Source organism: Photinus pyralis, unplaced genomic scaffold, assembly GCF_008802855.1.
Source record: "Photinus pyralis isolate 1611_PpyrPB1 unplaced genomic scaffold, Ppyr1.3 Ppyr1.4_LG1, whole genome shotgun sequence".
Classification (NCBI taxonomy): Eukaryota; Metazoa; Arthropoda; class Insecta; order Coleoptera; family Lampyridae; genus Photinus; species Photinus pyralis.
Window position 1 is genome coordinate 55,810,560 of NW_022170249.1, and position 25,793 is coordinate 55,836,352.

Consider the following 25,793-nt stretch of genomic DNA (forward strand, 5'->3'; position numbering starts at 1 on the left):
AAGTGACAATAAATAGTAATATATTTTAATCCGGAAATATGATTATGAGAATCATCGCCTAAACTGTTGAAAGTGCCTTCCCGACATTGAGAATGGTCGCAAAATACGTGGTGTAAGCCATCTTTTAAATCTTTTCGGAGCAAATTGATGTTTTTTTGCCCTTGGAGTGTTCATCAATGGCACATTTGGTTCTTTTTTGTAAATGTTTATTTTTTTCCATGGTTACCAACTTCCCAACGTTTAACACTTACATGTTTGTCTTTTTTAATTTTATGCAAATGTTTCCCGTAATTTTTTAATGCATTATTGGTACATTCAATTTCATTTATTTCGGAGCCATAGGGCACTTTTTGTTTTAATTTTGCAAATACGCTAGAATCTCCATCTGTGACAAATTGTCTATAGCGTACTCCGTGCATCGACTCGTTGAGAGTAAAATCAGTAACTGCCATGTTCGCTTCCACTGCTGATGCAGATCCTTCCAATTTTTGTAACATTTATGTTCTGTTGGTTTGTTTTCAGCGCGAGTGCACACAGGCAATATTCGTTTTGCCCGTTTTTTTTCTTCAACACCAGATGCTTTCATGGATTGCCACAATGATACTTTCCACTCCTATTTAAAAAAAAATACTCAAAATCATTATGATTAGTTGCTTACCACATCCAAAATTGTTTCAATTTTAATGAATTCCTTTTCAAAAATGGTAGGGATATTTAATGACCTGAGGAATTCATCATTGATGTGCACGAGTACTTCATGTTGCCAATGTTCCCAATTACTTCCCATATCCATCTCGGAAACTGAAGCACTAGGCTTTTCGGTCAACTATAAAGGAATAAACAGTTTATCACATACTATATTATAACATAGCAGAATTATATATACAGTGAGTTTTTTTTAAATGCGAACATAGGAGTTTGCATGCAAAGTAATTTCTCTATGTTCGATTTAAAAAAAACACATCAATCTATGAGGTGTGCACGGTTCACATTCCCAAATCGCGCAACTTGTGTGACTATGAACAACAACTCTATAGTCTTTATGATGAAGAGCACTCGGTAAGATTTTTTAAAGAAGCCATGTGAGGCCATGGCAACTTTAGGATACATTTTTCTTAAACTTACTATAACTTGACCTCACAGGTCACGCACTGACACCACAATTCATTGTGAATCAACCTTCAATTATTTGTAGGTCATGTGCACCTGGTATTCTATTAATTTGATCTATTCAATACATAAATGAAGACAATAAGAAAAACTTTTTAAGATTTGAAGTTATTAAAATTGACCATTAGTTTTAAAACACCATGTATAAGAGCGATCAAAATTTAAATCATTTTTTACTTTTGTTTGAGGTACCCGTAGTAATTTTATTTGGGGCGCAATTGTCTCACCTTCATTAACAATAACGTCGCCATTATGAAAAACATTCTGAAGGCGCAACTGTCCCACTGACGTGGGGCACAAATGTCCTTGTCCTGACAAACTCGTACGTAATATATAGACCGGGAGGCAGCGTACATAGTAACTAAACCATAAGCGACAAAAAATTCGACAATACAGGCTGGAAAGTACGTTGAAAACTAATAATAAAATCACTCGTCTGCCAGTCGTAAGTGGCAGCATTAACTTGGGGCGGCGCTGAATAGGTGACTTCTTTAGGTGATCAACTAAATTACCAAACTATAAGGGTCACGGAAAAGATTTGTATCAAGAAGTCCCATTTTTTCCATAGTTTTCAAATATGCTATGGCAGACGATTTCAAGTGCAGCGTTGGTAGCGAAAGACGCCCTCCAATGTAGGGAAAAACACCCCTGAACTAAACCATGAGGATCGTATAAAAATTATACATAAAAAATTCCTCTTTTTGTCGCTGCTTTAAAATATATCCTGGCAGACGATATTAAGTGTGGCTTTAATAGTGGCAGACGTCTTAGAAGTTAAAAAATTTAGGTATAGTAAATCCCAGCTACGCTCGGATTTTAACCTGACATCTACGGCTGTTATGCTAGCCTTAACATACCTTGGTATGTTAATAGCTATAACACTCGTATCATAAACGATTCTTAAACAAATGCAAACTGATCGGCCACTGAAAAGCACTTATTACCACCGGCCGATTAGATTAGGTTAGGATATCTGATAACTAATAGAAAATACGATAAATTTAATTGTGAAAGTTTGAAGTTTCGCGCAATTAATTTGCCATTTCTAATTATGAACAGTAAAACAGAAATATAACTCTTTCCTCGTTTATTACTTTACTAGAATTATTGCCTTCCGTTAATTGCTTGGCTAAAATCCGAAAAGCTAATTAACAGCTATTTAGGGAGCGGCTAATTAAATTAGTAAAATTACGACGAATTTCACTTTCATTTGAAATCCTTTACTGGAAGTATGTTTTTCTCACACTCATACGAATCAAATTAACTTTTCACAAAGGTTATTAGTTCAAAATTGCTTAATCAAGAGTATATTAATTTCGGCTGTATGGAAGCAACTTTCCCTTTTCGATCAAATTGTGTTTAATTTGTATAAAGTTCACTCTTAAGAATCTATTAAAATGAACCCGCTTTTACTTCCCACGATATAGTAATTATATTACGAGCAACCAGAAAGAAAAAGAACGGTGGATGCCTTTATTTCGCTGGTAAATTATGGCCGCCGCGATTGCATTGGAGGTTAAAGATCATTAATCACTTAATTGTCATATTTATTACAACGTCCATCTCACAGCGGGCATTTCCGGAACCATTACGCTTTCTTTCATATTTTGCTTGGAAAACTCTTGCAGAAAATAAGGTAATTTGCCAGTAGATGAGCCGTTCGGAACTTTGCTCAAGCCTCGATTATTTTATTGGTTTTAATGCGACAAGATTTAAATATTCTTGTGGTGGTATCGGGCGTTCATTAATTTTTCTGGTCAAAATTTAGCAATGCTTTTCTTCGCACCTGCATGTTTTTCAGTGCACAAAAAAAATCACGTTTACGCTCCTTTTATGTCTGTCTGTATGAGTCAGAAAGGTTCTGGAACGACAACAGACTTGGTATTGGTGTCATTCGATTAGAAATTAAACATTATTTCATGTTTACATTCTCGTTAAGACATGAAATGTCCAGAAGAGTTATTAAAATCGAAAAAAAAATTTAAAGTGCACTCTTCGCCTCTTGCTCACAAGCGGCACGAATTTTTTTCTGTTTATTGACAGTTGACATCAAACGGATACGTTTATTTCAAAAAGAGAAAACCACAGTCAACCAACCACCACGCTAGAACAGTTATTGAACGTTAAGGATACGGTACATTTGTTAGAATTGTATAAGGTGTTTGTAGAAGTTTAGTTAATTTTAAGATAGTCGTTACGATAAGAGTTGCGACTATTGCTAATAGTTAATGAATTTTGTAAACAGATGTTGTCGCAGGTGCGCCTTTAGATAAGATAATTTTGATGATTTTAACCAAATGAATTAGGAAATGAAATCGAAGATGAGACAAGAGAGGGAAATGTGTTAAGTAGAAGAGAAGTTTTTTGTCGTTCGCCTTTGGCTTGTTCGTCGCCACGCTTTGGCCGTTTGGGTAGAGGGCCCATTTGTTGGAGGCGTGCTCCTACATTATCGAATGTATTAAAAAGACCGTCAGTTTGTGAAATTATAAGTTCATTGTAGAAAGTCAGTGAATGAGATTTTAAGTTAGTCAGTTTAAATTGAATAGTCGAGTTAAGGCGATTTGTGTCAGTTATAAAGTGGTATTTGTCTGGCACTGTCACCACTTTTTATTAAAGCGAGTATCAAATAAATTTGTGTTAACTTTCATGTTAATTGCTTTTGCGAGTTATTTTATTTCATTGAGAGAGATGACAGATGTTTTGTGGGTGGCTAAGTGTCCGTTTTCCATTCTAATATATAAGCAAAATAAAAGTACTGCCACAATTTGAGGGCAGCGAGGAAATTAAATGGAACAAAATACGAAGAATAGTATAAGACTTTTCAGTAAGGGAAATTGTGTAGACACTCGGCTCGCTTTCCAAAACGCGGCTTTTAATCCCACTCCTATTCAATATCACTGATCCTTAAAGAAATTGTAGAAATCGATTGGCATTGTTCATCTGCGACATGGATCAAACGAAATCTTTGATCCTAACGTCAGAAAGTGAACCTCCCCTCTCTAGGCCAAATAGCAACTCCTCTGGTGATGGAGAAAAAGGGTTGCAATTCTACTACTATACTCAGTGACATGGAAATTGCAACACCAAGAAGGAGTAGGAATTTTTTGACCAAACTTGGCAGAAACGCTCCTCGTTAGTGCTGGTTAGGACTTGTAGCACTTGTAAACGTCAGAAATAGAAACCAGAGCTAATAAAGAAATATTATTATTATTATTATTATTAAAGAAATCACTAACTTAATCGTTATATAGTCATTCACAAAGCAAACTCATATTTTCACATCTTGAGCTATTGCGCTTTGAGCACTAACTTTTTTTTGCGACACTAACAATCACTAATACTGATAGATCGATTAAAGTAGAAAATCAAACGGATTTCGTTTGTTGGTCTACCGGCGGGAAGTTGGCAGGTCCCAATAAGCCACGTTTAATTTTGAGGTGGTTTGGTACCTTTTTGTTGCAGATCCCTTGCAGCACTAACGTTCGCATGTGAAGCACTAACGAGCTGCTTCAAATTCGCATTAGGACAGGGCCAATTTGACAAATGTGGGTCTGCTGCATGAAGTTAGCAGACCCCTTTTTACAACGTTTTGAGCTATTACACTTTGAGCACTAACGTTTATATTGGCGGCACTAACGAGCACTAACGCTGCTAGTTTAACTAGTGTAAAGATTGCATCGATTTTCTTAAATGGGTCTGCTGGCATGAAGTTAGCAGGCCCACAAATATTTTTTAAAAATAGTAACTTTCCTTTTGTGTACTAACGATTTCTTCAGCGGCACTAACGGAACACTAACGATATGAGTAAGCAGAACCATGGTCTGCTGTAGTAGGCCTGCCAAGTTCATGGACATGGTGTAATTGGCTATTATCGTTTCACGTCAGTATTTATTGATTAACCTTCCGCGGGTAACGTGAACTGTTGTGACATAGTTGGTAACGTCGGTCTCTGATACCGACTTCTTTAAAAGTGTGTATTTTTACTTGTGATTATTTTTTTTAACTTCTAAAGTTGAGTAAATATTAAATTTAAAGGTAGTTTAAGAAATCCACATTCATAAATGAACAATTTTATCTTATATTTAGAACAAAAAGTGCCTTACAAACATAAATCTTTCTCTATATAAAAACCTAAATTAAAAAATAAAAAACTGAAATTATTCTCTGTGTGCATCTTCAATTTCTTCACTACTGCACACAGTACATAATCCAATTAAATGTTCCAAACATATATATTTACCTCATTCCTTACAAAGGTATCGGGTTTTCCTGTTTTTCTTGCTACTGCAGAACGCACACCTTCCATACACATCTTTTTCATTAGATTGATTTCTCGTAGAAATTCCACAAATTTCGGCCAACCTCATGCGAATTGTTCTTGGAATATTTTGTTCTAGGGCCCGTCTACGAATTTGTTGGTCAATAAGTTCAAAACCCAAGTTTTCTAAAAACTTTCGCCTAGGAATGTGACTGTTTGTGTTAGATTTATAAACGATGTACGAATTTATGCCAGCAACATTCAAGCAACTATAGAAAATGACCATGGGCCATCGACGGGTTGTCATATTCTTGCCTTTGTATTCTGGTACTTTTATCGTCGAACCGAATGTGCCTTAAAAGGAATTGGAACCTCTTCAGCGACATCACAAGACGATAAATCTCCATTGACCTGCCATCCGTTCTAAATAAATCTTCAGCATTCTGATGATTGCTTTTGTTAGAGCTAGATATGTATAGCAAACCCAATAATGCTTTCAATTCTATAAGGTCAATTGACCTAGCAGTTCTATTTCTGGTTGTGTCATATGATTTCAATGCAATAAACTTATTAGTATACATTACTATTTTTTCTAGAATGTCTGTGGTGAAAAAACATTCCCAAATCGGGTTCATTTCTAATTTTCGTCGAATTTCTCCTTTGGGTCCAGGTAAAGTAGGCACAATAATTTCAGCACGAGTTTTATTACTTCGACGAATTTCAGGATGCTTCCTCCACTTCGTTCCATCCTTCCCAATCAAACACGGTATGCGAGATGTTGCTTCTAATGGGACCCGATTTTGGATATATTCTTCATCATCGAAATCTTCTTCGGAATTGGTATCGTATTCTAACACTTCCGTATGGTCATCTTGCAGACTTGCGTCGTCGTCGTCTGGTTCTGTCGGAATTACCACAAATTTCATCAAAAAGTTGTTGCAACCTGGCTTGCTCTTTTTCGTAAGCCATGTTTGGATGCAATTGCTAAAATTAAGGCTCAGAGTTACGCAATTTACAAAACAAACACCAAAAAAACCCTTACGTTTAGTGTTACACAAATGGTAACGTCGGTCTCACACACCGTCAGGTCAAATATCCAACGAACGGTATACACTGCGCCACGGACACTACACAACTGCGAAGTGCAAACAAGGATCTAGGGGTACTAGGCCGCACAGATCGAGGGAAATGCGTTTTGGGGTTTTAGCGCGAAAAATCGAATACGTCGGTCTCAGGGACCGCACGTTGCCGATCTGGACTTCGTGGAATTTTTTGTGCGTGCATAGTCATTTTGTTTGAAGCCGTGGGACGGCGGTTTCAAGTTTGATGGGTATTACGTTAACGTAAAATAAGGATTAAACTTTACTACGATTACGTCTTTTGATTATCTTCTGTGTGTGTAAAATAAAAATTATCTGTGGAATTTCACGCAAGTTGTGTGTTAATTCGGACCCTTTATCAACGATAAAAAGAAAAGTTTCATGTTCAAAGTACGATTAATTTTATTGGATTTTCGCTCAAAGTTCATTGTAAGTATTAGTCAACATTTGTTACAGACTGGTTGGAATTTGAGGATTTTGATTTTGCCCTCTGTCTGCCGGGAATTAATAAAAATTGAGGTCAGAATTGAATCATTTTTCTCTATCGGGGTGAGGATTTGTACCGCGAAAAGGTATAATTCTGGAGCTATCTAGGTTTGAAGTGTTTTCTGTATGGCAATAAATAAATAATAATAATAATGGTCCTTTTTAACCTGGGATCAATGCACACAGCATATATTGACCCATACCTTGTAAAGATAACCAACAAGAATGGAGTTTACAGTTGATTGTAAATCCGATAACATGAGTAACTCCATATAGGCAGAAATTGGCGTTGGGATAGTTTACCTCTGCGTTACGTTCGTAATTTCTCGTTTCACATAAACTCCACTATCTTTTATCTATCGGAGCGACAAGTGATTTCAAATGAATGGATGTAATCTACAAAACGGTACGATCCTGATTGAATTTAATGATCAGCCATTATCCTGTAGTAGTAGCCATGAGAGGGTTTGACTTTCATACGTGCGTAGAATGTAGGTCATTTTTGCACCGCTTTGTTAAAGATGGACAGCCACCGGTTATGTTGTGTTGAAAAATATACTCTTTCCCAAAGGAGCTCTTTCGAGACTTAGTAAATATTCACGAAACATACGGCACAGATCAGGTTACACGCAGAAATGTAAACTGCGGTGTTGGAATTAAATTACGTTATGACTTATGAGATTGGGTAACACATTTAACTAACATTACAGTGTCATTTGTTATAAATTTGACAGTTCTCCACTATACGTAGACGAACCCCAAGTAGATAAAGCGTATAATTGCATAAAATATTCACCCTGTCGAACTGTATCAGACTGAAAAATATGCTGTATCATCTAACAAATAAACTTGGAAACAGCTGTTCTGCTTTACTTTTAAAGCAGCGTTCTCGTTTCCCTGTTACGTATTATACTTGTACAATACATCCGATAATTAAAAGGCTATTTTGAAACTCGTACATTTTGTACCACATGTAAAAGAAAGAAATGGCATGAATTTGGAAATACTAGCGCCATTTCCGCATCTAAATTAAACATGTTAAAATAAAGAACCTGGGTTTTTACCGAGCACTGAATAACCTAAACCGAAATGCTAACGGTAATTTAAACATCCACATGAACTATAGCAACAATTTATACCGGTATTTTATATTTAAAAAGGCAGCACCGCCATGCAATTTTCTCTTCAATTCGGTTATATTACACTAACGAGTACGCTGAAATAGCATGTCTTCGCTTCATGAATATGGAAAACAACCTTCTTTACTGGAATTCTGAACTTGAAGCGGTTTAATTACCGTTTTGCTTTTACATTTTGTAGTGTAAATATATCTAATATGTGTTGTGAAATTTATGATTCTCATACTGTACAGGGTGCGTCGTTAATCTTTTGCAAATGTAGATTGCAGATCCAGTCGACATTGACACGAAGAAAAAGTAACAAGTTCACAATCAAAGCCAAAATTGATTGGTAGGATACCACTTTTAGAACGGCGAAAAGGGTAAAGCTAAAAAGCAGCGCCGGATTAACAATGGGGCACTTGCCCCAGGGCGCATTTTGAAAAGGGGCGCAACATTTGGAACAAATAGTGTTACTATATTAGGTAGCTAACAAACATTTAAATATCAGTCATATCAATTCTTATTAAACATTAAACTTGAAATTTAAACCTGGCTACTGACTAGTCTCGCACGCTCAGCACACATACATGACTCATTTATAAAAAATAACACGTAGGTATTATGTATCAAATGTCGCCAAAAGCGAATGAATGCGCTTTTGTTTTGAAAATACCGACGAAATAAGCAATACATTCGACTTTCTTCTTACACAGCGAGTTAGAATTATTTTATAAGTCCTACATCACATCACTCTACATGGCAACCAATTCGTCCTTTTCGTTCTTTTAAAGTTTTAACGCGTAGGTACCGGTACAGTCGTGGAATTATAATTTGGTTCTAAAAGTTCTAAAATTTATAGACATATAGTCCGAGCTAAATCAACGGCTAGCGAAATGAGTTTGCATAATATGAGTGGTGCTAAACGGCGTAAACTTGCAAAAGACAAACGTGATAAATTAGAAAAATTTCTTGTTAAAGTGCCTACGTTAAGTTTTATTCAATGGTTAAGTGCTTTCTTTTCAAACGAGGATGCAGGGGCTCCTTCAAATTCAACATCAACAGCAGCCATCCTGGGAGATGGTGTTGCTGCTAATAATCCTGATAATGTAGTTGAAGCTGGTGTAGATCAAACTCATTTAAAAGGTATGTCTTTTTCCTATTTGTTTATTATACTTAGCATGGGTATTTCGCAGCGGATCAGGATCATACAAAAAATGAATCTGAAACTGAGAGTTCCGAAAACATATTTCCGTATGAAACCGTATTACTTTAGATACAGATGTGATAATAGAAAGATTTTTTTCTATTTCGGTGTTACAATGAGAATTTTGTGCAACTGTTTTCGGCAAAAACAGTGTTTCAATGAGTTCCATTGGTAACATTGTTTTTGGTAACTTTTCATCTCTAAGTTGGCAGTTCGCCAAGACGTCAACGTCAAATCATCAGATGCATGTGAAATCAAATTACGTAAAATTTATGTGTTTTCCTTGATTTTTGGTACACGAAGAACTTAATACATTCCAAATCAGCAGTTTACACATCCACCATAAATAAATTTATCTACGAATAAAAAATTACACATTCACGGAATTTAAAGTTTCCAAATGTCAATGTTATGTTTATCTACGCCGCCAACTTAAAATTTGTCAACGTAAATGGTGTTGCCAACTTAAGACATATTAATTCTAAAGTTTCCTGTAGTTTTTCATAATTACTTTTTAATTAAATTAAAGCCCCGAAATAGAAAAAATAGTATGAAAAACACGTGTTACAATGCTTTATTGTAATACTCCTATCTTGTGGACACTCGTGGCTCCGCTTCGCTACGCCACTCGTGCCACAAAATAGTCGTATTACAATAGGTCGCATTGTAACACTTGTCTTTCAATATACTATTTTCTATTTCGATGTTACAATGAGAATTTTGTGCAACTGTTTTCGGCAAAAACAGTGTTTCAATGAGTTCCATTGTAACATTGTTTTTGGTAACTTTTCATCTCTAAGTTGGCAGTTCGCCAAGACGTCAACGTCAAATCATCAGATGTGAAATCAAATTACGTAAAATGTATGTGTTTTCCTTGATTTTTGGTACACGAAGAACTTAATACATTCCAAATCAGCAGTTTACACATCCACCATAAATAAATTTATCTACGAATAAAAAATTACACATTCACGGAATTTAAAGTTTCCAAATGTCAGTGTTGTGTTTATCTACGCTGCCAACTTAAAATTTGTCAACGTAAATGGTGTTGCCAACTTAAGACATATTAATTCTAAAGTTTCCTGTAGTTTTTCATAATTACTTTTTAATTAAATTAAAGCCCCGAAATAGAAAAAATAGTATGAAAAACACGTGTTACAATGCTTTATTGTAATACTCCTATCTTGTGGACACTCGTGGCTCCGCTTCGCTACGCCCCTCGTGCCACAAGATAGTCGTATTACAATAGGTCGCATTGTAAAACACTTGTCTTTCAATATACTATTGTCAAACAAGAGAAAAGTAGTTTAATGTATGATTTTGAATGATTTGTGATGTTTTCAATAAAAATTTACGATCTTGTGATTGTGTAATTGATAACTTGTTTATTACTCCCCTATCACAATAAATGTGCAAAAAAATATAAATTTAAATATTTTCGCTGTATTAATTTTTTTGTAAAGGTACTATGCATGGTTAGGTGAGTTGGGAGATGGGTGTGCTTGTGGGGCGCGTCTATGAAAATGCCCCTGGGCGCATTTTAGCTTAATCCGGCGCTGCTAAAAAGAAAGAAGCCTTTTCTAAATTAAGCGTTTACACCTCTACGAAATGGGGAAATGGTTCACGGGAAACCCGACATATACAAAAATTTGGTATGAATAGTATATTCGCGAAGGTCACTCTTAATATATTTTTCTTTATGAGTTAAAAGTGCTTTTTAAGGCAAGATTTGTGGTTTGTCCTATAATTACATTTATTGCAACAAAATGAGTTTCCATATGAATTTTAAGAGTTTTTTTTAAATTTGTTTTATATTCACATGTTCCGCATTTGAACTTCTTTGACTGTCCATGTTTCCTTGTATGGGCCTTCAAATTAAGTTTAACTGGCGCATTTAAACTCGTTAGAGGTATTGTGAAACCGGTGTAACGGTTTATTGCCTTCATTCGCAAAAAAAAAACAGATCAACGTATCTACGGACCCAGTCCTTTTAGCGGAAAATGTCTTCTACTGTCTCGGAACGGCTGGACTTCGAGCACTCCGCACACCCTCCCCAAAATGCGGAACGGGAACAAAATAATCGTCATTTGAGTGCGGGGCAGGCCCTCGACCCACCCACACTTTCTTATTCGGTGGTCGAGCATTATTTACTTAGTATCCGTTTTGGCTCACATTTTAAAGCGAAGTCTTTTTTCTTTTAAGCTTTACCCTCCAAAATGCAATTAAATTAACACAGTTCGTAAATAACATGCACCAAATTGCATGTCTGTAAGCATGACTAATTAATACCGAAATCTTATCAAGAAATTCATGTACACGTACGACAAGGGTTAATATATCAAGCTAAAATTATATGCAAAATGACTGCGAAGTTCCCTTTTAGGTGCTACCTTGGGTATTATGCGATGGAACACCATTATAATTAAATCTAATTACGCGCCGATGACTTTCAATGTGTAATAAAAAGTAATTTAATAACATTAAGTGGATAATTTAATAACTACGAGCCTAATGCATGAGTAGCTGCGATATTTTTCGACTTTTAAAAATTATATGATACACCCTGAGCCTGAGATGTTAAAATTCTGTTCTTGAAACTTGATAGATAATAGACATTGTTAGACAAGATTTCGTCTGTTATCCTCATGAGCCATTGACATTGAGTTTTTGAAATTTTTCAGTATGTTTTTGAAAATAAACGCCGTTGTATGGTTCAATCAATTAAGGAAGGTTGATACGTCATAGCATAAACTTATATATGGTGCCTATTCGAGTGATTGAGTTTGAGTTACGTCACGAAAACATGAATAACTGTCATTTTACGGTAGTACCTACATATTTCATTTTATTTATTGGTAAAACTTGGTAAATGAAAGTGATGTGTAGCATTACGTTATCTAATAACTGATTTCCAATTTACTTAGGGAATTCGATTTTCGTAAATGCACTCGCATGCTACCCTAAAGGAGCAAGAATATTTATTCTCTGTTTTCTAGTTGCTATTTTATTTTACCTCCAGAAGTAGAAAAAGGATTATTATTTGACTTTCGCTTCTACCCCGAATATTATATGTTTTTATTGTGAACTGAGTGTGGGTATTGTTATTCCGTAAAAGGGTAGCATGTGCGTGAAAGAGCAGCAGTTAAATTTGTCGATGAATCACTAATTCTTTCCCCTTTCCATAAATAGTTTTTTCATTCGCTCAAGTTTAATTAAATAAGTTGGAAGAGGTTTCTATCGATAAGGTGGTGGCGGTATAGAAATTTCAAAAATATCAATCTAGGCAAGCTGCAAATAGAGGAAGTTACAGTCTTAATGAAACTCTGAAAACACTCATAAATTTCAAGAGAAATTATGTTGTCATAAAACTAGAGCTGTATTGTTCTTGAGCATTACCTTTTAAATTCTAAAATATTGCTTTGAGGCACCTGTATTTCTACACGACTTTGAATAAATTTCACCATTTATATAATGGTTTGTGAAAAATAAAGGTATCGTTTACTTTAAAGACACAGAGTTTATCATCATTATCTATCTTAAAGAATTTTGAAAGGTCGAATAAACTATTTCATCCATTGTTTTAGTATTTTATAATCCAATAAATTACTCTCAACTTAAACCAAAAAAACCCTTTCTTTTATGAATATATTAGAAATCTCGGTAATAAGTAAAAGCATTTTCTTATTTTAGAACATAAATAAAACGTAGCTCCTTAAGGCACTTGAATCGAGCCTTAGTATAGAATTTATAGCCGTATCGGTTATTTATTAGTATTAAATAATGAAAATCACTCAAATCTCAAACAACGACGAATTTCGTGGTTTTCATTCACATGGTTTTGCAATATACACTTTTCATTGTAATTATATTTTTCAGTGAATATGAAATGACATTCAATATTAAATTATTGTTTGAAATCACCACTCCACGTGTCGACAGGTTGCCTGTAATAGTTTTTTCTATGATGCTTTCACTAGCCCATAAGTCAACCACGTAGTTAGTCGAGCACTGCTTTTTAATTCATGAATTTGTGGACCTTTAAGTGAAAGCGAAAGCCAGCAATGAAGACTACTTTACAGGCTAGAACGGTGGGAGATTCCAGATGATTTTAGAGGTCTCATAGAGACATTTTCTTTGTTTGCTCCAATAATTTTGACTAACAGTGATCAGATGTAACTGGCTAGTTCTACGCTTTACTGTAACAATTAATCTTTTGCAATGAATTAATTAATACCACGGCTAGCTCAGTAATAAATAAACTTTTAATTACTCCACCTTCCGCAACGTTTGTTCTGTATCTCCTCGTATAACCTCAAACTTAAAAACCCGATGTTCATCAGCATTGTTTATATTCTTAATTAATCAAAAGTTTGGTACAGATTCCTATTTGAAAACAAATTTATACACCTGGATGCTAAATAAAAAATTTAAAACCAACACCAAAGATTGGCATTAGAAAGTCTAAATTGACTAAGAAAAATTAAAGAAAAAATAAAATTACCACAATCTTTGACCAGAGTATACGATCTCGACCTCTTCAGGAATATAAATAAAATGACTTCAAATGCAAGTTCCTTATGCAAATTCCCGAAAAACGGCCAAGTGTAATAAACTCCTTTCTTCTCATACTAAAATTTTATTACTCTATTTTCTAATTATTTATTAGACTACCTACATCGGACGCTAAATCATTACTATTTTACTTAACCTAATTATTATCGGTTAAAAGACGTGCATTGGACTTTGGATATAAAAGTGCACAAATGCTGAATGACAATTTCGACATAATTAATAGCAATTTAAACGAGTCATTAATTTCTGAATTTCTCAATCCCAAATTACAAAATGTAAATCTCGTGTCCATCACATAAGTCCTATTTTTATACAATAGAACAATTAAACAGAACTTACTTTTATTGATAGTGTCATACGGATTTCTCCTTTGGAAGGCAGCAGCAATTTAGAAATCGGATAGTGGAACGTCTTTGGCAATACGAATGAACCTTCCGTATTAACTTCGAAATATTGTCGACGCAATTTGATTCAGGAATAAACCTTGCTTTCATGGTTACGATTATTTCATTAGTCATCCACGATAATAAATGACCGATGCTCCACAATCTGTAAATGTCAAAATGTTTTTAATGCAAACAAAAACTTGAAATAATTGTCATTGACCTTTTTACCGGTAGCCGTGCCACTACAAATATGACGCAACGGAATGTTCATTGCACCTTAGATTCTCTTTGAATCAGTCAGTCAGAATGCCTCTCTCCCACCAGATTTTTACTTAAGTCTGCGACCAATGAAAGTTATGAAACGGAACCACCGCAACCAACGCGGTTTTTATTGAAATTAAGATGTCAGTTTGTGTCAAATTTGTTACTCTACCATTCAAATTTGAACGTGAAAATCTATCAGAAAACGCATGTTTTACGTTGTTTCGTATAGGCAAAGTAACGTTTTCTGAAGATAACCTGCACGTTAAGTTTAACGTTCGTGATACATCATACGTCTGATATCGAGCAAACTGTTTAACTGAATAAATAGTATGGCATACTCCCACTCGTGTCTGTATAGTATTTCTACTTTACTACAATTAATTCAACACTGTATGACTGTGACCTAATTTAGTTTCGAAACCAATTCAACCACTAACACTCCTTATAACAGGGCTTTGTGTCTTTCTCGCATACTTCGATAATTCACAGACTTGTGTAACCGAGCCAATATAAGAAGGCCCATGCCATCAAGGATATCAAGTAATAACTGCTACTTTAACCCAATAATGTTTTATGAAAGTTTTATACAGCCGAAAGAGGGTAGCTTTAAGTATCCTCCAACTTTATAAAAAATTTCTCAATATAAATACTGCATAGTTCCAGAGCATGTTCTACATTCAAGAAATATATTACTCTTTGAGTTTTATAACTTGTATTGTTACACGAAAGCTTAAGCTCTTACCAAACTTTACCAAGTACAGCAGTTACTTAAATCTTCATTTTGTTCTAATTGGGTATTACTTTCGCATTACTGAGAAAACTGTCTTTTTATAGAGAAACTCAATTTCCTTCGAATTTCCTCTGAAATATACCCGATATTAGTGAACCAATTTAATCTGTAAAGGAATTAATTTGAAACTGGGAAAGAGGTTCTTATTCTTACTTTTTATTGTTTTAGCCACACTTGAAAGTAGGTATGTTACTCGAGAAGTCATAAAGTAGGTAGTGCGGAAGGAAAATTAATATAAAATTCTCAGTGAAATCTTTTCGAAAACTTTTAGGAATGTTTTATTCCTTAGAGGATATTCTAAACTGTCACGATGCATTACAATCTCAGAATATTAATACTAAACGGAAAACTTCTCGAGTTGCTTTGTCGGGTTTCATTCATGACAACTGTTTGTTTCTTAATTTGTACTTGGACCCGAAAGTTTGAATCCATTTCGAATAGATGTTATTGGGAAGAGGAATAAATTCATAAAGGAATACTATTGAACGAAATTCTCGAATTAATTTTAGTCGGTAATTCTGATAATTCAGCTGGAAGCCCATTCTTCAGTTAAACGAGGAAATTCAATTATTTTGAATAAAAGAGATATATAGTTCACGCAGGAATGAACTCGGAAGAATATTTTTATTTTTATCGAATGCAATTGAAGTGCGGTGCATTATTTCCATGTAATCGATTTCGCGTAAGCAAGTCTCACGGGTAACAGAACAATAAGTGAACTCAATTTGTGTGGCAACCTGTTACGTAATAATCTTCCGACATCGTAACGACGCACCACAAAAGGTAATGTTACGTTTGTCTAGCAACGCGAAGGTAAATTTGCAAATTATTTCATCTTTTACTAAATCGACACTACAAAATTAAACTTATTATGATGACTAAAGACATACGTTCTAAAGCTTAATGTTGTTTGAACTGACCATGCCTTACCACACAAGTTTATTTAGTCGATGTACTAAATATGTTGTGGTTGCATAAGAATAAAAAATGCTCTTTGAGATCTACCTTGACATTTGCACAAGGCAAGCACATTGGTAAGTGGGTGTTCAAGTCCTCCATATTACATCAAACATGTACAGTGGGAGACAAAACGTTTGCTTTCACAGGATATACGACCGAGTGGACGCCTAAACTAACTGTCAAAGGAAAAACATTAAAGTTTGGATAATTGAGCGCTCAATAAGCGCATTCGATATTACACCTCTCTACAAAATAAATAGTATTGCACCTGGTCATTTACTGCGAACTAACCGGATATTGTCATATAAAACTTGAAGTTCCAGTTCAGTTGTAGTTGACATTCGCGGTTGATAAGTCTGTTAATTATAAAAGCATGATCGTGATTCATGAACCCCATTTCAGAATTGGCAAATGGAATTAACTACTAAGTCGATAACCTACATATTAACATAGTTTACAAATTTCGAGTTCACTTCCCTACAATCTTTGTATAAAACTAATGTGCGGTCAATATTTATTATTAGGATTACCATTTATAAATTTAATTTTTGTTTAATAAGGCTATAGTTATTAACACGTAGTTGAATAAATCAACAAAGTCCGATATTTTTATATCGGTCGAATTACGTTGAGTAGTTTTCATAATACCTACGGAAAGAACCGAATTTCAAATTTAGTAAAAAATAAAATTCTAAATAAAAATGTACCTACATATAGATCTAGTTGCAGTCGTTTCCCGTTGCGATTTTTTATAAACGTTATGGAATTTAACATACCAAGGCCGTTATAAGTAACTTATCATCACTTTAATAGATAGGTATTATGAAAAAGGAATTTTAATTGTTTAGTTTGATATGTTGGTATTTATACAGGGTCCTGCAACAGTACATCGGTCTTTCCTAGCTCATAGCTGGAAAAAATATCAAAGGGCCTTTGTTGCCTTTTATCTGAATTCACATTATTTCTTAACTTTAAAATAAAGGTTGCTACGATTTATCAAAATGGCTTATAGAGAATTATTCGGAAAAAAATTAATAATTTAGCAACATTGACAAAAAACCAAATAGGTTTCCATGCAGAGGTTAAAAAATGACATCGAATCAGGTAAATAGACAGGGTGTTCCATTAAAAAAATCCGCTGTGTATTGACACCGTAAAAATGGGATAATTTCTGTAGATGCTCAACCATCTACAGTTGACATTTGCACAAAACGTTTTTTGATATTTTTACCAGGTATGAGCTAGGAAAGGACCCTGTATATGTTTCATACTCGCTTATAAGGAGATTTGAAGTGATCAACAATACCAAAAGTCTCGTCTTATATGATACAAATATCCTCGCCTTCACTTTCAGACTCATCATGGCTTTCAACTTCATGTTCTATCGATAAATCGGAAGAGTTAGTCTTTAAATATCACTTTAGATCAAGTTGGCTTCGTTTTATTGGTTTCTCTTTTCGTTTTCTACTTCTTTCTTTTCATTATTCTGTATAAAAAATTCTTATTCTAAGGTTACGTACTTGCTAACGTTAAATGTAATTGTGTAATTTTGACGATTAGGGTAAAGGTACACAAGAGTGCGCATCTAAACGTCCCAATGTCTTGCGGCCTAATGCCCGGCCACCCTGTTTTTTCTCCACCATCAAAAGTATCCGACCTATGAAAACACGCCAAAAATTATGGTTAACTTCAAAGCAACAGATCTACCTTCAGATGTTTAATGTGAAGTAACGGCAACATGAACTAATCTCAGACATCCCGGGAGAAATAATTCGCGCCATTTTTAAGAATTACAATTTTACACAAGAATTGAACTCACAATAGTGTATACGCTTCATTAGTGATGACGTCAATCAGGCTCCGGTTCCAAACAAAGCATTTTTAGCATAATAGTAATAATTACTATTATGCTAAAAATGCTTTATTAATTATTATTATTATTTATTGAAATTTAAGTGCAATTCGAAGTATTAAATATTTACATACAATCATGCATGCAGTCAGAGCTTTCATCAATTACATTTGCATGTTAACTTAAAAAATTTAAACTATTGACTTTTGAAAGTTTTGTACTTAACCTCAATGCTGAGAAAATGTTATTAAATTATTGAAGGGTTTGTGCATTTATTTATTTAGACTTGAAATGTATTTTGAAGCTCTTTTCTCTTCAAAGCCTTCCATACCAACATTTAAATGATAGAGAAAAATGAAGACGTTTTTATTCTCAGAGCGCTCCAGATTGAATTCTGAAGGCAGCTACTACAGATGAGTATCATTTCATTATAAACCATGGTAATGTGTTGGGATGTAAACACTACATTGTTCGAGAAACTAATGCTAATCATTGTTTGTAGACGAGATGTACCACCTGGTCCATCAGCAGCTGTATGTAGTTGTCATTTTAAAGATGGCAACAAAGAAACCCAAATTCGAAGGAGGTTGAAAGGGGATGCATCGGATCTGATTCTTACGTGAGCTGGAGTCGTATTTTACCAAGCTGAATATTCGAGAAGCAGAGCAATTAAATGAAAGTATAAGTTGCCTAGAAGGGGATGTGCGCATCTGGGCGGAAACCCAACTGGGAACCTGGAATCGGTTTGTAGATTTCAAGATGGAGTTTTTGAACCACTTTTGGTCAGAAGAACAGGCTAGGATACGTGCATCTATCTACGAACCGCGTACCTATAACCGAAACAGAGGGATCATTCACTCACCACGTTTGGTACTGGGTTGATCGTACCCAATATTTGAATCCTAAAATTCCTAAAATCCTAGCGTCACAAACCAGACCGGTTAAGGGATTGTTAGAAATTCTGAAAGGACTGGAAGAGAGAAATGGACGGAGAAATAACAACGAGAGTACTGAAGAGAGAAGGAACGAAAGAAGAGACCGTCGACCTGTGAATCGAGTTCATTGGAGAGGGGTTTTTTCGAATGATCAGCGTGGGAGAGTCGACAACGACCCAAACAGAGATATTCGTTCGCCTCTACGCAGAACTGATTCGGAAAACTAAGAGCCCCTCGGCGGAAGCTCCAGCCTGTCGAGAAAGGGTCATCGAGGAGCAGATCCAACACATAAATTTCGTAAAACTTTTTTTTGAAACAAACCAACAAATCAATCAAGTAGTACCAGCAGTCAGCGACGAAGAAGTCGAAGTTGATGAAAATCTGGACATCAACCCCCAAATAAAAGTCAAACTAGGCGATTATGAACAGATCGCATTAGTGGATACAGGTAGCTCGGTCAGTATAATTTCCGAACAGGTATTCGACCGATAGTGACAGGCAAAGAGGATTTACCAGTGATCCCGGTCGGTGGATTGTCAATTCAAGGGGTAACTGGCAAAACTTGCAAGATTAAAAAACAAGTTCTATTGAATACGACCGTTGGAGATCGAACCCATCAGGTGATATTTCTGATAGCGAACTATTTAAACATCCCCTGTATACTGGGTATGGATTGGTTGGCAAAACAGCAAGCCATATTGAATTGTAAAGAAAAGTACCCCATCTTAGAGGATGCCGATGGAAAATATGAAGTGCCATTCGAGGAAAGTAACACCGAAGTGAGCTCCGCACAGCTGACACTACGGGAAGAAGAAGTAAACGTCAAGGTTGAAGATATTGAATCAAAAGAGGACAAACCCCAGGAAGATTTTGATGACGAGCTGTTGGCAGTTTTGAATGCATTAGCACAACAGAAAGAGGAAGATAGGAAAGAAGCATGTGTCAGTCACCAATTATCATTGTGAAAAATGTCCGGCCGTTCTCCCGTTCCATGAAGCATACTTGCAGCATCAAAGACGGCACACAGAACTTACAATTAGCGCAACGAGACCCGGGCTGCTGACTGGTAAAAGGATGATGGAAGAAGTACTTCAGCAGCACCAAACCACGTTTTCCAAAACCCCAGGAGTATGCAACAATTTCGTGTGCACCATCAAGGTTTCTGATGAAACACCCTTTGTTAAGAGATCTTATCCGATTCCTTTTTCCAAAAGGGATGAAGTTGAAAAGGAAATACAACGTATGTTAAGATGAGGGGTAATAGAGAGGTCAAGCTCTCCGTTCTCAAACCCCATAGTTGTCGTCCCAAGAAGAATGAGTCCATTCGATTATGCTTAGACGCGAGGGCCTTAAACAGAATAATAATTCCGGACCGTGAATCCCCACCAGCTATGCAGGAACTGCAAAAATTTTATGGGACATCCCTGGATTGGACCTGCGGCTGCTGGCACAGGTGCCTTTAGATCAAGAATTGAGGAAATACACGGCTTTTCTGGTTGGAGGAAGGAGTTACCAATTTTGCGTACTTCCATTCGGTTTGAATATTTCGGTGGCTGTGTTTAACAAGTACCTGGAGCCAGTGTTAGGACCAGAAGTGATGGCGATCGCAACAGTATATGCCGATGACATCCTCATTACTTCCAAAACAGTAGAAGAACATGCCCAACATCTAAATAGGATACTGGATAGATTAAAAATGGCCAACATGACTGTCAATTTCGAGAAATCGGAGTTTTTGAAGGAAAGCATCAAGTTTTTGGGTCATACGAGGTATATCCAGAAAGTAAGTTCCGTTTGGTGATAAAAATAATTTGTCTACAGATACAGAAAAAATATTTATTGCACTAAAATTTACAACTCTTAAGCTACTTTTCTACATAACTGCCGAAATTTTGCAGGCATTTGTCATAGCGTGGCACAAGTTTTTCTATGCCTTCTTCATAGAAGGTTACCGCCTGTGTCTTCAACCATTCGGAAACATTTTCTTTCAGCTCTTCGTCATCGTTGAAGTGTTGACCGCCAAGGAAAGACTTCAGATGTAAGAACAGATGATAGTCGCTAGGAGCGAGGTCAGGGCTGTACGGAGGATGGTCAAACACGTCCCAGCCAAATCCCTGTATGAGGTTTTTCGTCACATTTGCAGTGTGTGGTCGTGCATTGTCGTGAAGAAAAACAACACCTTTGGACAGAAATCCTCGGCGCTTATTCTGTATTGCGCGGCGCAATTTCCTCAGTGTCTCGCAGTAAACTTCTGCATTGATTGTTTGACCTCGCGGTAAGAAATCAATCAGTAAGATGCCTTTCCTGTCCCAAAACACTGTGCACATGATTTTTCGAGGTGTCAAGATTTGTTTCGGCTTAACCTTTGCTGGAGATGAAGTGTGCCTCCATTCCATTGATTGCCGCTTAGTTTCTGGGGTGTCATAAGAAACCCAAGTTTCATCTCCTGTGACTATCTGTGACTGTGACAGAAAATCTTCACCGCCTTCATCATAACGGTTCAAAAACTGAAGTGCACTACCCATCCGTTGTGTTTTGTGTTGCTCAGTAAGAATTTTCGGTACAAAACGTGAGCAAAGTTTACGAAATTTCAGTTTTTCGGTAACAATTTCATGAATTAATGATCGTGAGATTTGGGGGAATTCCATAGCGAGAGCACTCATTGTAAACTTACGGTTTTCCTTGATCTTCTCATCAATCGTGTGAACCAGTTCTTCTGTAATCAAAGATGGACGCCCACTTCGTTCTTCATCATGCACGTCATTACGTCCTTCATTAAACTGTCGGGCCCATCTTCTCACCATTGAATCACTCATCGCATTTTGTCCGTAAACCTCGCAAATTTGCCGATAAATGTCAATCGGTTTCACTTTCTTAGCATTCAGAAAACGTATCACAGATCTGATTTCACAAGCGGCGGGATTTTCGATCAACACCGACATTTTAAACAAGCACAACAAAGCGTACGAGACTGACAGCGATCTCAAAATGGCGCACGTTTCTTCTCCTTGATACAGAGCGTCTGCCGCGCATGCGCGGAACTGCGATCGCATCGCTGCAGCGGATATAAATGGAAACGGAACTTACTTTCTGGATATACCTCGTATTATTACACCGTTAGGCATTGAAGTGGATCCAGAAAAAATCAGCACCATCAAACATTTTCGACCTCCAAAGAACCAAAAGGAATTACAATCGTTTCTTGGGTTTTGTAATTTACGGGAGATTCGTGGAACATCATTCGATAGCGGTCAGCGAATTATCCGCATTATTGAAAAAAGGGACTAAGTGGTGCTGGGAACCAAATCATCAAGCCGCTTTTGACCAGATCAAGGATAATTTCATGAAAACAACTCAACTAGCACACCCTGATTTCACTAAACCGTTTTTTATCTCTAGAGATGTATTAATTACGGCGTTGGGAGCACAATTATTTCAGATTGACGAAGAAGGCGAAGTAAGAACTATTACTTTTGCGAGCCGAACTCTACTCAAAGCAGAACAATCCTACATGATAACCGAACTATTAGCGATTGTGTTTGCATGCCGAAAATTCCGAACCTACATTTTAGGTTACCCTACCGTGGTGCTAACAGACCACAAAGCATTGGAACTTCTGTTTACCTGTAAAGCGTTACGCGCTAAATTGATGCGTTGGTGCATATATCTGGAAGAATACCAACTACAGATTGAATACTGTAAAGGGAAAGATAATGTAGTCGCGGATTTTTTATCCCGATATCTGTACGACGTTGAGCATCGAAGCAAAGCACTTATCATCGGTAGAGTTCAAAGTAAGGAAGTGAAAGAACTGACCGCCCTACTGAAAGAATTACCCACGGAGCAAGGAGAAGACGAACAACTGAAGTGGATTCCCAGCGTTGCTCAAATCATTTTTGAACTTCTCAATCTGTTCCATAGTGATGGGTTCTACTAATGGAAGATAAGTATGCTTTTGAGGGAACAGTGTTTTCAATTTCTGAACTTCTTCCGATTGTGGAGATTTTTTGGGCGCACTCCATGCACATGCTCTATCAGTTACACTAACATTATGATGTGCAAATATGCATAATGCTGCCATATGATGGCATACTTCACCCCTAGGGCACGAACATTTACCACCAATAACTCCATCTTCAGAATAATAATAATAATAATAGAGATTTATTAAATAGAATATAAAACAAAAAACAAAAAAGAGAGCTTCCAAACTAAAATAATCACTAAAATACAATATTCTATTTAAAAGGGACAAGATATCGGCAAGCCGGTTTGCAATCTCGCCCTAAGAGGTCGAAAAAGTGTAAATTAATTAGAGTGCTATAATTATACAATGTTCTTAAAAATAAATAAATATTTCTTTATACAGACATTTGTTGTGACTGCAAACATAACAGCTTCTTCTTCATAGTTCTCCTAAATGAATTAATGTTATTGGACGTTGTAAAATCAATCATATTAGTATTCAGTATGTTTGATGCTATGTATTCAAATGAACTTTCAAATTTTTGGCTTACATGAGCTGGTATATTGTAGCGTTGAACATGTCTTAGATCGCGTGTGTGTAATTCTTGTCTAGTTTGCAGTAATTCGAATAGATAAGTTGGTCTTCGAATAGATAAGTTGGTCTATACTCATCTGTAATTTATGTTAAAATAAATAATAATAATTGGTAATGGTAACATTTTCTACAAACCTCCACATTATATGAACGTTTTTTCATGCTGGCAATTACAATGCCTTTTAGTACGGCATGCTGGACTTCCGAGTCAATCGTATGAATTTTCTCCACGTTGTAACTGCGAAGGGTTGTCTAAAAAAGCTGCTGACCTTTGCAAAAGTAATTATATGTTTCGAGGTCACTATAAACAACAAAATTCAATTATAATCGGAGTTGAAACATTTAGGTGGTTTTTTCGATTCATCTCATGGATACCAGTGATACCATCGTAATAATAAAATTAATCAGGTACCTAGTTTACTTTATTCCGAGGTAAAAGACTGACCTGTAACGTTATTCGCTCACCATTTTAATTCAAAATACTAAAATTTCAAATTATAGAAAGGTTGAGGTTAGGTACTCTTAGACTTTAAAATGTACCAATTTAAATTTGGTAAGAAAGAATTGAAAAACTCATGGCTAAATTTGAATAAAAATTTATGCATGTATACACTTACTTATTAACTCTATTTCTTTACCAATATTCTTACAATTTAAACAACTTACTTAATTACTATATAATAAATACTTTGTTTGGAACGCAAGCTTGATTTACATCAACGTAATTGTTAGTGTGACGTCACACTAATAGCACGTATTGTAAGCTACCAAAAATTCGAGACCTTAATACACGTTTTTATTTTCAGAAAGTAAAAACAACAACGAGTCTAGAAGAATGGTTGACATAACTAGGGATAAACCAATTAAAGTTGCTGTGAGAGTTGTAGTTCCTGTTCGTGACCATCCTAAGGTAAGACCTTTGTGTTATTCTTCTGTGTAGTTATTCAGTGCCTTTTTATATTGGTTGATAATTCCATATACAGCGAGGGATATTGCAAACGAAGCAGAATCATTTTCGGTTGATATGATTTTCGAAAATCACGTAAATTTTACGTTCGAGAGGGACACTTAACAATAAGACTCTCTCACTAACCTCTTTGTTCCATAGCTCTGTGACCGAAAACACCATAATGGTGTGCCTTTTCAGAATTGATGATACCATTTTAGATTTGGTCGTTTCGTTTTCAAAATATTACCCATTAAATGTACACGAGTAAATTAGACGGCCCAGGGGAGAAAGATGGAGAGGGAGAGAAAATAAATATGATGATCTCTCCAAAACGGAACGTGTTGAAAATCTCTTAACGTTGTCTTGTAGACCTCAAAAAGTGGCGATGAGAAATACCGGAGTAGTATAAGTTAAGACCTTCTGCAGGGACACCTCTATAAAACATTAAGCGGGGTCACTCTGTAATTGGGCGCAAGCCTGTTGAGGGCCCAGAACAAGAGAGGGAAAATAAATAAATAACAAATCTATTGCACACGAAATTTAATTGACGTTTGTTTAATTTCACGTCGGTCGTGGTGATTTAAACTAATATACAACCCGTATTCGTGCAAAATTGATGTCGTCAAAAGGAATGCCTGTAAACGTGGTCGCGGTTCATCTAAATTAAGTGTTTTAAAAATGGAAAACAAAGCCCCTATACTTTAATGAAGCTTGCGTTAACTTCGGTTACTTCGTTTTCATTAATTTAGAATCAAACAGTTTTAGTTTGAAATTACATTTGCAAGGGCACATTGATAGACCTAACCAGTTAAAACGTAAACTATTTTTTCGGCTATAGAAAACGGCTGATAAAGTATGTCAATAACAAGAAACAATTTATTGGCATCGTTCTGTTCATATCAAATTCTAAAAGAAGGAATTCTCAGCTATATAGATTGCAGAATATTTAGGTAACTTATAAATCTTTCCACGTCAATGCTATATGACCCAATAATTCAGTACTAAATTGACTATATCCAATTTTGTCAACAATATCTGTCACTAGACCAGGAAACTGAAATTGATATTCTACGACTATGGTAGCGTTAAATGCACGGCATAAGGAAGTTCTATAAACAAGCGTACAGGAAAAGGTAGCGATGTTTCTTATACCACCTAGTAAGTTCGGAAGCTGCGTGGGCTACG

The 25,793-nt window shown here is 35.9% G+C and overlaps 1 protein-coding gene across 1 annotated transcript in view; it reads left to right on the plus strand.

The window, feature by feature from the left end:
- The first annotated feature begins 23,963 nt into the window (after window positions 1–23,963).
- The window catches only part of LOC116163592 (KH domain-containing, RNA-binding, signal transduction-associated protein 2-like), a 186,599-nt gene continuing 184,769 nt past the window's right edge, over window positions 23,964–25,793 (plus strand). Inside the window, exons 1-2 of the mRNA XM_031477608.1 lie at window positions 23,964–24,067; window positions 24,466–24,569. Coding sequence (XP_031333468.1) covers window positions 24,495–24,569 — 75 coding nt within the window. The 5' untranslated portion in view covers window positions 23,964–24,067; window positions 24,466–24,494. The remainder of the gene's footprint in view (window positions 24,068–24,465; window positions 24,570–25,793) is intronic.